The 13596-nt window shown below is 32.0% G+C and overlaps 1 protein-coding gene across 3 annotated transcripts in view; it reads left to right on the top strand.

Annotated features, from left to right (window-relative positions):
* Nucleotides 1-13596, top strand: part of LOC130663955 (KN motif and ankyrin repeat domain-containing protein 2-like) — a 28073-nt gene that overhangs the window by 5656 nt on the left and 8821 nt on the right. The window contains exons 1-4 of one of the 3 annotated variants that reach the window (XM_057463545.1): nucleotides 6199-6498; nucleotides 7995-8084; nucleotides 8559-8761; nucleotides 9670-9931. In XM_057463545.1, the coding sequence (XP_057319528.1) occupies nucleotides 8042-8084; nucleotides 8559-8761; nucleotides 9670-9931 (508 nt within the window). In that variant the 5' untranslated portion in view covers nucleotides 6199-6498; nucleotides 7995-8041. Of the gene's footprint in view, nucleotides 1-6198; nucleotides 6499-6783; nucleotides 7142-7994; nucleotides 8085-8558; nucleotides 8762-9669; nucleotides 9932-13596 lie in introns of those variants that run through there. The other 2 variants (XM_057463546.1, XM_057463544.1) reach the window with 2 other exon arrangements.

Here is a 13596-nt window from a genome sequence, read left to right as displayed (position 1 = left end):
GTCAAGAGTAAGAATTACATTCTTAATGATGAAAACAATTTAAAAAAAAAAATTTTTCATCACTTTTTGAAGGGGGGCCGCTCTGCCCCACAAAAAAAAAAATTTTTTTCAGAATTTTGGCAAAATGTCCATAAATTTGTTCGAAATAGGACAAAAGTAAAGTGATCTTATGGTTGAAAGCCACAAAAAATAATAATTGGCTTAGGGGGGCCGCTCTGCCCCACCCTCCCCTATATCCAATTTAAAAATTAAACTCCAATTTTTTTTGCGCAAATAGTGTTAAATAACTTGACACTTGACACGGTCGTCGACTTCATCTGAGTTTGTCTGATGATTGGAATAAAATGTATTTCTATTTAACAGAAAATAGTTTTCTTTACCTACATGCCATTTCAGGTAATGTCTACAGAATCCAGCTGTGACTGTTAGTTGTAAACCCGTGAGTTAACATAATGTGTAACTGATGAACTAAATGTTTTTCTTACACACATAACTTTTATCCTTTTATTTATATTACCTTACTACCTTTAGTTTGTATACAACTCACACAATCAACTGAACTATACTCAATAACGTTCACTCAATACATATACAATACCAATGGCAATGAACGCATCATTTTATCGCAATAAACATACATATATTATATACGCACACACATCAGCATCCATCTGATCTACTGACAATTTATGCAAATTACAAATAAGGTAAAACCCAGCAATTTTCTGTTCTCTCTACAGCCGCAGAGCAATTTAATGTCTATTATTACAACAAACTATCAAATCCATTTAAATAATTACCCCGTTAATTATGAAAAATTTCAAATTGCAGATAAATCTTTTATATGTACGAGAGATCGCATTAATCGATTTAATTATATGACAAGTACTTGAATTTGCTCTTAATCCCAGGGACGGGTTAAACGTCTCGGGTTAATCGGAGTAGAGAACGTGACGTTTAAATGTAAATAAGATGTCTTTTAAGATAATACAGATGTCGTGGAAATATATATACATATACATATATATCACGAGTTTATTTTTATTTATCGAATTAAAATTTATTGATCCAGTTCTTAAAACTTATTAATTTCAGTCGACTTACTATTGATATTTTGTTGACAGTAAATTTAATCTGGATTAAAAAATAAGTGACATTTCGAATTTAAATAACGAGTTAAATAAATTTTTATGACAACTTTGTATAGACAATGAGAGTGGAGCTTAAAGAGGTCGAAGAAAGTTTCCTAATTATAAAAAGTACAGTGCAGTCAATGGAGTATGTACAGCTGTACATATATATGTATATATGTATATATGTATATATGTATATAGTGCTCCGGAAACTCCTACGACCACCCTCTCCTTTGGCTGACAGAGTTTAAGTTTGTCTTGTTTTCTCATGTGTGACTCTCCTCTCAACTCTCCGTGTATGGGAAAACGTGTAATGCTAAAAACCAGTTCGACGTATTATATGTTCATGCTCACCGTTCCTATCCGGGCAGTTATAAGTTATTATCTGCCAGCTGAAGAAAGGGACGTAGTGTCTGACAAAACTCAAACCCGACAATTAAATTACTATTTTAAATCACATATTCTATTTTATTTATTTTACTCACCAAAATATTTAACACTTACTCAGAAAAAAATTTTATTCGCCCTAAGAAATTTTTTGCATCATAAATTCCAGACTAAAATTTTCTTCGGCCGAGAAAACCTTTTTTTCTGTACACAGAAAAAAATAATTTCTTGGCGCAAGAAAACTTTTCCATTATGAATTGAAAACAAAAATTCTTTTGGGGCGGGAAAAATATTTTTTGAAACGAGAAATTTGTTATTGACCTAAAAACTTTTTTTTACTCCAAGAAAAGTTTTTTTCGTCTCAAGAAAATTTTTGTTTTCAATTCATAATGCAAAAAATTTCTTGGGCCTAGAAAACCTTTTTTTCTGTACACAGAAAAGAAGAATTTCTTGGCGCAAGAAAATTTTTCCATTATGAATTGAAAATATAAATTCTTTTGGGGCGGGAAAAATATTTTTTGAAACGAGAAATTTATTATTGACCTAAAAACTTTTTTTACTCCGAGGAAATTTTTTTTTCGACTCAAGAAAATTTTTGTTTCCAATTCATAATGCGAAAAATTTCTTGGGTCAAGAAAAATTTTCTTGGGGCGAGTAAGAAATTCCTTTTTTCTGTATATACGAATTCAATAGAAAATGACCCAGCCCTCGAGAAAAATGACAGTGTCCCTAATTACTAAATAATTAAATTTTAATTTTTGAGTTGCGTTAAAATAATCTTTAGCTCCAGAGTTAATATTATTAATAAATCCTAATTTATATTTAATGACTATCTCATAAATGAAATATTTTATTTAAATTCATTGATAAATTAAACGTGGGCTTAAGCTGTTTTCTTTTCCACATATATTTAATAACGTACCACACACGTTAAAATAAAAACATGTCAAAGTGTACTCTGACAAGTTTAGTTTAAACCACACGAGCTAGCTCTAGCTCTACTGTAGTTTACTCATTTTATTACGATCCAATTAAATGTATCGCCGGACTGGGTGTTACCTCAATAAAACGGTTGCGATATTAAATTACTTATTATTAGTTATGGAGCATTAATTCCACCGCACAGGTGCTGATATTATATTCTAAAAATCTATTTTTATTGACCAGTAGCTTATAACTTTAATTTAAATTAAAAATTAAAGCTTCAAATAAACTAGTGCGCTGTTTAAATATATGCATATATGTATTAATGTTTAGTATTTATTGTAAACGTATTCAGTCCTCGCGACAAATAAAACGCCTTCGCTTAGCGGTTAGTCCGCGAAGCAGCCTCGGGCCCCGTTTTGTTGCATCAGAGCGCAGACCACTCGCCCATGACAGCAGTAGGCCCCTTTTATTTTATCCGAACCCATAATTTTATATATATATATATATATATCTATTATTATTTATTGTATGTATATGTATATGTTGGGTGCTCCGTACCAAGGTGCAAATTGTCGGAAAGATTATCCAGGAGGTGATCCTGAGAAAAGTGAGACGATGATGGAACTGACGGCCACGAGGACTCTTTTATCTCAACTCGATCTCACGTCATGTGTAAACGCACAACTCACCGCGACCAAATATGGTCGCGTGTCAAAACTCATTTCGAGAAGAAAATGTCGCTGACAGAATTCTCTAATGATGTATATAGATATTAGACTGATTCAAAAAAATCGAATAATTTTTTTTTCTTCGTTATATTGAAACTATTGTTGGAAATGACGAAAAAAAATACTGTGAAAGTTTGAGCTCTTAATATTAATATTAACAACTGCCGCATCGCGATTTTCTACTTCCCGTTTAAATAACATGGGAAAATTTATTTTTTAAGCTTTGGAATTTTGTAGCTCACGGTGGGACCAATACTTTTGAATGTTCAAGACATATTCTTATGGGAAATTTGACGCTCTACAAAAAAGGTCTCTTATAATTTTTCGATATTTTTATTGCTTCAAAGGTAATTCGAAGTTAAAATTAGATTGACGATAAATTTTAACATTTTTTTAATTTTTTGACGCAACCATCAACTTTATCCGAAAATTTTAGAGGACATTTTTTGTAGAGCATTTTATTTCCTACAACTTATCTCTGAGAAAATTTTCGATATTTCACTTAGGTCGTACGTTATTTGCAATTAACTAAAAATTTTCTTAAATAATCTAAATTCTGTTGCTTAAAATTAATTACATTAAATTTTCAGTTAATTGCGAATAACTTACGACCTATGAGAAATATCGAAAATTATCTTCGAGATAAGTTGTAGGAAATAAAATGCTCTACAAAAAATGTCCTCTAAAATTTTCGGATAAACTTGATGGTTGCGTCAAAAAATTAAAAAAATGTCTAATAGATATATACACAGAAAAAAAAGTTATCTTGAATCAAGAAAATATTTTTGAAGACAAACGTTTTTGGGAACCAAGTCAAGATTTTCTTGAGCCAAGAGAATTCGTCTTGGTTAAAAAAAATTCGTCTTGGTCGGAGAAAATTTCTACTATATCTGAGAAAATTTAGGTCTCCAAAAAAATATTTTTGAATCAAGAATATTTACCTTCAGTCGAGAATTTTTTTTTTCTGTGTATGTATTTTAATTGATACATAATTTATATAATGCACACAAGTTATAATTTAAAAAAAATAATTATCATTGAAAATATGATACAGATCGATTGTATAAAACTTGGCTTCGACTTGATATTCTCGAGTACAAGGTCACTGCCTCCACATATTTTTCTCGATACCAAAAGTAAGAGTTTGTTATAAAAAATATACAATGAAACCCACAAGTTATTATTATTATTTTTTTTAATTGTATGCATACACAATAATATTTTACTATCACATTAAAATACACAATAGCAATAAAAAATTTTCTTTTCTCATTTATTTAATCTCCCACATGAGCGGCGTGTGGTGTTTGAGGTCTAATAAAAAAACGTCTGACCGAGACTATTTAATATTTAATAGAATAAATTTATTTTTAAAATCTAAAATTAAAATTTATATTTTTTTTTTTTGATTATGAATAAATTAAGCGAGCTATTGGTTAATTATTTACTCAACTGTAAATTAATTTAAAATAAAAATTGCACCATGTACTTTATATTATTACGACATTTGAATTTATATTTTGAATATAATTATCGGATGGATGAGCAGCAAATGTCTATTGTTAGCTGCTCAGTAATTTAACATCGGGACTATTGATTGCCTCTTAAATTAATTATAATTATATATTATACTTGTATATCTATTACAAGATTTATGTAAAGATAAATGATGGGCTTGTGCATGTGGAAAAATATTAATTAGTCACGTGTTGATGCCGGAATTAATTAGTGAGATTCAAATTTTCAAATTTCTCAGTAAAACCGAGCAGGTAACTTTTTAATAATTTAAAGCATACTATTAAATAATAATAATAATATAAGACGTGGATTCCGTGACTCGAATACTAAAATAAAATAATAAGTAAATATGAATTTTGTTTATTTTTTATATTTTATAAATAGTGATTGTAATAAAAATGTTAAAAGGGTCACGGCATCAATCAGCCAACCCTTTTTGAGGCTTAATATTAACTGCTCTAAGCGCTGGTTATTTTAAAAATAAATATATAAATATATATATAAGTGTATTATATATTTAGCTTAAGAAATTCTTCGTGACACCTCAAAAATCATCTTGCCCTCCTTGTGTATCTTCTTTTATTCCATTCGTTTTTCTTAAAAATTTTTTATCCACAAAAACTACTTCCGCTGGTTTTTTTTTCATATTTTTATTTAAATATTAGATCGCCATTTTTACTTAACACATGTGAAGAATAAGAGAAATATCTAAAAACTTTATCACTTCCGGACGGAAAAACTTTAAAGAGATTAAATAAATCTAATATATATAAATATGAGTAAAATGAAAAAAGGCTGCATTTTATTTTTTGAAAATATAAATAATAATTTTTAAATATGAGACATTAAGTACCCGGTAAAAATTTTTAATATCAAGTACAAAGAGACACTTTAATTTAAAATTAAAATATTTAATGCCCATAGAAATATTCTCCAGTTTTTATTGCCGAAAAATATAAATAAATTCAATTTTTTAAAATTTGTATTTTGCAAAATTATAAAAAATAAACCTGGTTTTAGTTTTGTATCTTCTATTTTAGTGGCTCTGCGACTCATTAAAATCTCTCTTCTCTTTAGACGTCTTAAACTAGTGCCAAGACGCTCGACAAGGAAAATAATATATACCTTGTATATAATTTTCCTAGTTCTCATCACTCTAATATATATTATTTATATTTATATACCAACTGTAGAGTGAAGACAGCAAGACAACTATTATAAAACATAAATACATATTTAAACATATTGTCCATCAACTTTCATTCAACGAGCCTTCATTTCTCTATTTTTAAAAATAAAAGATAACAAAACTTTTTTTTCCATCACCTTGGCTGCTATCGCGTTTGTCAACCGCGATACGCGATATCGCGGTCATAATGAATCTATTGATGCGCAATACCTGCGATTACAGCAAAATATCAACCTGACAATCGTCATAAAAATATATACCATCGCAGAATATGTTGACATTAGTGTAAGTGCAGAGAGAGATTTTGTAAGCCGACTGCGAGTTTCACGATCGAAAAAGACACTCACGATTACGGAGCTCAGCTCGTGTCGCTCTGTCATCTCCGACATATTTTATTTTAAAAAATATATAAAAGACTTTTAAATAAAACAATAAACGTGCCGACGTCTCGGACTGTCATCATTGGAATAAAAGAGGCCCGAACCAGGCCATGGTTTGTCCGTCGTCAGTCGTCACGACGATCTTTACTTTCCATTCGATAGCCATAGCCGCCTTCATCTCCAGCACGACATCAACCAACGAGCAACTTGATACTGCGACACGTCCAAGAGTTGATGTACGTGAGCCGATTGCAACTAACTAGCAAAAATATATATATTTATATCCATCGGGTATAACTTTAAAGTCGCGGGCTGATGGGGATAAAACTTCTAGATGATGACCCGTCTTAAAGTCTAAGTGCTGTTTAGCTCAACCCGTTACTCAATTTGTTGAACGTGAGTACGTGACGGTTGTTTACATTTTTTACCCTCATGGGAATTTCGCATATAAAAATAAAAAAATTATATAGTGTAGTGTAAATAAATATTTTTACAATTATTTTTTTTTGCTGATGCGCAATGGAAGAATAACAGACACGCACAAAGGAAAATTAAAAAGCTCGTCAGACCTTAAATCCGGGTACGGAATTAGATATGTAGGATTCGTAAGACTGAGGGTTAATTTTAATCGTCACAATTTTCTTAAGACTTTTGTGTGTTGCGGAGTTCTTTTATTCATCAGCAACCGCCGGCTGGATGGATGGATGAGTGTGGAGAGTAATGAGAAATAGGAAGCTGCTCTCGGGATTTTAGAGTGCTCTGAGTGGTTAAAAGCGTATGGAGCAGAGAAAGAGGGAATTTAAGGAATACAGTATACAGATAGCACATGTGACATGTAACGCATGTTAAATATATGACAATTTAAAAATTTCACTCCTGGTAATTGCTCGGCATTCTTCGACTAATTGAAAGCATCCAAAATATATTTTTTACATGTCCGTGGAAAATAAAAAAAAATTTTGATATAATAATTACTAATTATTTAAAAATGGATTTTTAATAAAATACTAGGTTCACAGTTTTGTGGAAATATTTATATGTTTATTTAAATTTTCACTGTGTGTTTTTGTTGTATTCCTGGACTTAGTCATAAATTGAATTTTTGAGTTGAGTTTATACTGTCTGAGTGATACAATGTTATGATAATGTTTTTGTAATGTAATTATACGAATGTTATTGTAAAGTATTTTTGTATTTAATTGTCCTAGCACCTGAGGAAGTCGCCCGAGTCGAAATTTAGAGCCCACTTAGAGCCTTCTAAAGTCGGACCTATTTCGGACTTGGAGGCTCTAAATAGAGTCTGTTTCTATGTTAAATTAGATCCGATTTTGGTTCCTGAGGTGCTTCAAATTTCCGTTTTCGGCACTTGCGGGCTCAATCTAGGACCTGATGAAAATTAAAATTAGGTCCGATTTAGGGCCTATTATTATTACGGGACGAATATTTTCGGACTTGAAGGCTCAAAATCGGACCTCTCAGTGAATGTTAGGACCTCCAGGTTCAAAGTCGGAGCTACAGGACTACAGGGCTCTAAATCAGATCTATTCAGGGCTATAGGGACCTATATAGGCTCTAAATTTCGACTCGGGCGGGAAATCGACGAAACGTTAGTGAAAATTTAAATAAACATCATATAAATATTTCCACAAAACTGTGAATCTCGTATTTTATTAATAAATGATGGATATGAACAACAATACAATGTATTTTTAATGTAATTAATATTTTACAGGAAACAAGGGATGAATTGGTAACGAGGAAGCGTGAGACCCTGAAGAAATGGCACTGACCGTATCCTCACCCCGCGTTTTCAACGGAAACGGTTAGTAAATTACTGTGACTAATTCAATTTTCCTCTTGGCGAAATCTTGGACATTTTTGCTTTTTAATTTTTTTTTTTTTACTGCTAAGTAATTCCTAGAGTAGATTATAAATAAATTTATATTTAAATATTTGAAATAAATTATTTTCGGTTGAGGGATTTTGGTATGACATAAAAGAATTATAATGCCAGTAAAAGAACAAATAAGATGGGTAAGAAGTAAGAACCGGCAGCCGTGACGTGTAAGCCAACGTCTTCTCCTCGCGGTGTACGCGAATTACTCTACATCTATACGGCTAACGAACTTTCATACGGATTATTATTACACCAGAATTTTAAGCTGGACACTAGCCAATGGTTACAACATATTTTGCTTTATTACGCACCCCCATTGGTCGTTAACCCCGGGCTAAATTTTTTATTGCATTTTATTTTATTACATTGAGCGAAATAAAATTTAAAAATTTATTTCAGTGGGAAAGCAGGCTTATGGATCCACTGAATCAACCTCAGGCAGCAAGTGCGTTTGTTGTCCTTATGGATACCACATTGACTTGGACTTTGTCGAGTACTGCGAAGCGGTTGCTGCCGGAAACATCGACAAAAACACCATCGAGAGACGTAAAAAACGCGAGAGACGAAGACAATGTCAGTCTATGGAAATTTTGCTGGGATTGGTAATTTGAGTTTTGTATAAAATCTAACTGACCTTTTACACGGAAAAAAATAAATAGTAAATGCAACATGATGCAGTCTTGGTAAATAAACATGATGAAATCATGTTGCATTCACATGATTTGTCATGTTTCGATTACATGATAATCATGTTTCGGTTACATGATAATCATGTTTCGGTTACATGATAATCATGTTGCGGTAACATGAGAAAATCATGTAGCAGCAACATGATTTGTCATGTTTCGGCTACATGACAATCATGTTTCGGTTACATGATTATCATGTAGCCGAAACATGACAAATCATGTTGCTGCTACATGATTTTCTCATGTTACCGCAACATGATTATCATGTAACCGAAACATGATTATCATGTAACCTTAATAGCATAAAATTAAGCTGCAACAACTAAATATTTATGCTTCAGAAAAATTATTTATTATCAAGCAACAATGAAGAAAAAAATCGATTTTTTGAAAATCCTAACTACCACTAACCCCTTCAGCAAAAATATCATTTACTAATGATTTAATTTGATAAATTACTCCAATTTTGATTTGCAATATTATACATCCGAAAAAATCTAGATGCTTGATAATAAATAATTTTTCTGAAGCATAAATATTTAGTTGTTGCAGCTTAATTTTATGCTATTATTACATGAAAATCATGTTCCTGCCACATGATTTTTCTCATGCTACCGCAACATGATTGTCATGTAGCCGAAACATGACAAATCATGTTGCTGCCACATGATTTTCTCATGTTACCGCCACATGATTATCATGTGGATGCAACATGATTTCATCATGTTTATTTACCAAGACTGCATCATGTTGCATTTACTATTTATTTTTTTCCGTGTAAATAAACAAATAAATATGTAAATAAATTGAAATGTCTGCAGGTGAGCCCGACATTCAGCGAACTGGAGAGCGAGCTGTCAAAAATATCAAACGAACATGGGGATGTTATTTCAAACGGAGTAACGACCTTACCGAGGTCAGGTCACCTCACCAGCCGACCCGGAGGTAACAATGCCTACCAACATCACCATCAGCACTCGGCGGCCATGGACTTGAGTGACGTAGTCGGTGATTTTGAGGCGACCCTGCAGCGGCTGTCCAAACCGCACAAGAATCATGATCGCAGGAATCAGACCGAAACCGGTAGGTGTCACGTGACCGCCACATTTCTCTTACTTTTTGTTTTTAAAATAAAATTATTTATCACCACTCGATTTCCTTGTAAGCGAAATATCTTAATCTTAATAATCTTCTTCGGTGAAAAAAAAATTATTGTAAATTATAAATCATTTTTTAGCTCACTATCATTGGAAATTTAATTGGATGTGATTTAAAATATATGTCTATGTACAGTAATCTTATATTTGTTATAAATTAGCATCAGCGAAAATTTAAATACCCATTTTATCATTTAAATTTGATGCTTTCTCTCTTAATAAGATGACTACTGACTTCTGTGTCTTGATAAGTATATATATAAATATACATATATATACGAAAGTATATAATAAAGTGTCACGATTTGCTTGACTTCGCTTCAGTGAAACAAATCCTCTGAGAAGATCTCACACCAACGGAAATATATACAATTAAATTAAACGAAAGGACTTTGATATCTGTATCTATATATTTATATAAATATATATAGATACATAAATCAGGCAACAATAAGTGAACGCTCCGTATATCTTAATTTAAACTCATTTTCTCAAGAAAGTTTACTACATATATGTATATATATATATATATATATATATACAGTGATGCGCATCTTCTCGTGGTATTATAAACTTATTCAGTTATTTTTAAAACAATAACAAGCGGTAGTACATAAATAATTATTCACTTAAGGTCTATATATACCGTAGTGTGAGCTTCCGTTCTCAGGAACAATTTAAACAATTGGTTACTTACTAATTTTGCAACCTTATTATTCTATCGTGGTGTGAAAATCATTGCGATAATTATTTATCTTTTTTTAAAATAAATAAGACTTTCTTTTTAAACCGTCAAGGGATGATAGTTTTACGAGGAGGTGGCGGTTCAATTCAAAAATATGTGAGCGCATTTGAATTTTCGAAGTTGACTCGTGACCGGCAGTGCGTGTCTGGAACCACCTGCTTCCGCTTATAGCTTCACTGATTATTCTTTCGGTTTGTTTCAAATATTTCCAGTTTATTCACCGGCCATTTTTTAACTCTTTAACACGTGAATTAACACTCAGAAAATTAATTTAATAATAAATAAACATGTTTGAAATTTTAAGTAGAAATGAATGAAATCATGCCGTAGAATGAATATAATTTCACTTTATTCAATTGAATTTATAGCTTTCGAATTATTGCAGGTTCAATAAATGGCTTTGTCATTTCAATTTCTCTGACTGTGGATTTTGAAATGAAAATTATTTTGTCATGCTGGAAATAAGACATATATTTATATGTATTTTTGAGAATAAATTATCTGCAGGTTGAAAGATCGGGGGACTGTCAAATATTTTGGGTATACTGAGGACATGGAGGTACTGAATATTCAGTTCTTGTCCATTGATGAGAGATTGGGAAGCGCAAGGTGCGAGCACCTGTTATTAAATGGACTGTACTGCCACCATTCAAATGGGACTAAGATATTATCTTTTACTGTCACCAGTTACAGTACCAGCATAACTTGGGGTCCCAATAATTAATATGCGCAGAGTCTTTAAACTTTAAATAGCACGTGACAATAACACACCAGATGCTGGCTAAAATTCTCACGCCTGCCTGGTACCTACTACTTGTCCGTCTATCTTTTCTTATTTCTGTTCCATTGAAACAGGTACCAGCTACCAGCAGATTTTCAGTACTTTTATATTTATTTTAAAGATTTTAGATTTTCTAACACCCGCCTTTATTTTCAAAAATTATTATACTGTTATTTTTATTTTTATTTTTATTTTCCATTTCTTAAAAATTGGTATTCAAATTTTTATTTTTATTACTTTTTTTTTTTCATTAATACACTGTAAAAAATCACCGGGATAAGTCCAAGCGGTGTAGGTGTTAAAATTGGCGGTGTTAAATTTCAACACCGAAAGCGGTGTGAAAATAATGCCGCTACCGGTGTAAATGTTCTGTACCGGTGTTAAAAAAAATTATCCGGTGTTAAAATAACACCGCTGCCGGTGTAAATATTCTAGACCGGTGTTAAAATAACCCCGCCGTCGGTGTAAATGTTCTGTACCGGTGTTAAAAAAAATTATCCGGTGTTAAAATAACACCGCTGCCGGTGTAAATATTCTAGACCGGTGTTAAAATAACGCCGCCGCCGGTATAAATATTCTGTACCGGTGTTAAAAAATATTCTCCGGTGTTAAAATAACACCACTGCCGGTGTAAATATTCTAGACCGGTGTTAAAATAACCCCGCCGTCGGTGTAAATGTTCTGTACCGGTGTTAAAAAAAATTATCCGGTGTTAAAATAACACCGCTGCCGGTGTAAATATTCTAGACCGGTGTTAAAATAACCCCGCCGTCGGTGTAAATGTTCTGTACCGGTGTTAATAAAAATTATCCGGTGTTAAAATAACACCACTGCCGGTGTAAATATTCTAGACCGGTGTTAAAATGACGCCGCTGTCGGTGTAAATATTCTGTACCGGTGTTAAAAAAAATTCTCCGGTGTTAAAATAACGCCGCTGTCGGTGTAAATATTCTGTACCGGTGTTAAAAAAAATTATCCGGTGTTAAAATAACACCGCTGCCGGTGTAAATATTCTGTACCGGTTTTCTAAAAACATTCTCCGGTGTTAAAATAACACCGCTGCCGGTGTAAATATTATATACTTCAAGCGGACGCAGTTTACTCCGTTTTTACACCGATTTTACTCCGCTTCTACACCGGTTACCCTATTTAACACCGGTGAATTACTCCTCCTACACCGGTGTAATTTTATTTTAACACCGGGTAGAGTTAAAATGAGTCCATATTTAACACCGCTCTTCTTACAGTGTAAATTTTTAAATTATTTCTAATTAAAAAAAAAAATCGTAAAATATAATAAGAAATATTTAAAATTAAAACTTTCTAAAAAAAAATTTTCCAATTAATTTTTAAAGATTTATATAAAAAAAAAATAAAATGCCTAATTATTTAAACGGCTTATAAATATTAATGAACTATAAATACAATTGAGATAATAAAATAAATAAAAATGTATAGATATTTAAAAACGTGAGAAAGTGAAAAAGAGTTGAATAAAAAGCATAATGGTTTAAAAGTATAGAGGACAAGTAAATAAGTATGGAATAAATGATCAACATCTGGTGGTAATTGCAATGACCATTATAACAAAAACGACAACGAGTTTGCAGGTCTATTAGAGATATCGAAGCTGACAATTTTGGTGCAACCTTGCTCGCCAGCAGCCACTGGCTATCACATATGGCGCGTTCTCCGATCCACCTGTCCCGGCACTACACCCGTTTCTGGCAAACAACTGCTACACTTAACAACTCCAGCTCTTTAAATGCGATCGCACATTTCGAACCACCATAGCAACATCCAAATATTTAAATAAATAAATAAATAAATAAAACTGTCAAAAAAATCACTAATTTCGATAAGTAAAACAAACGCGAAATTTGTCACTTGAGAAAACAATCGCGTGTCAGTCGATGAGAGCTTAATTAATAAACAAACTGATTAGCTTATCAATGGCATAATTAATGTGATTTAATTAAAGTAAAAATAAATAATTTATTGACAAATAAAATTATTTAACGGAATTAACGGAAGCAAAGAGCAGTCCCCCCTCTATTTCACCACC

Source organism: Microplitis mediator, chromosome 2, assembly GCF_029852145.1.
Source record: "Microplitis mediator isolate UGA2020A chromosome 2, iyMicMedi2.1, whole genome shotgun sequence".
NCBI classification, from domain to species: Eukaryota; Metazoa; Arthropoda; class Insecta; order Hymenoptera; family Braconidae; genus Microplitis; species Microplitis mediator.
Note: the sequence above shows the minus strand (reverse complement) of the source record. Positions and strands in the feature narration are given on the sequence as shown.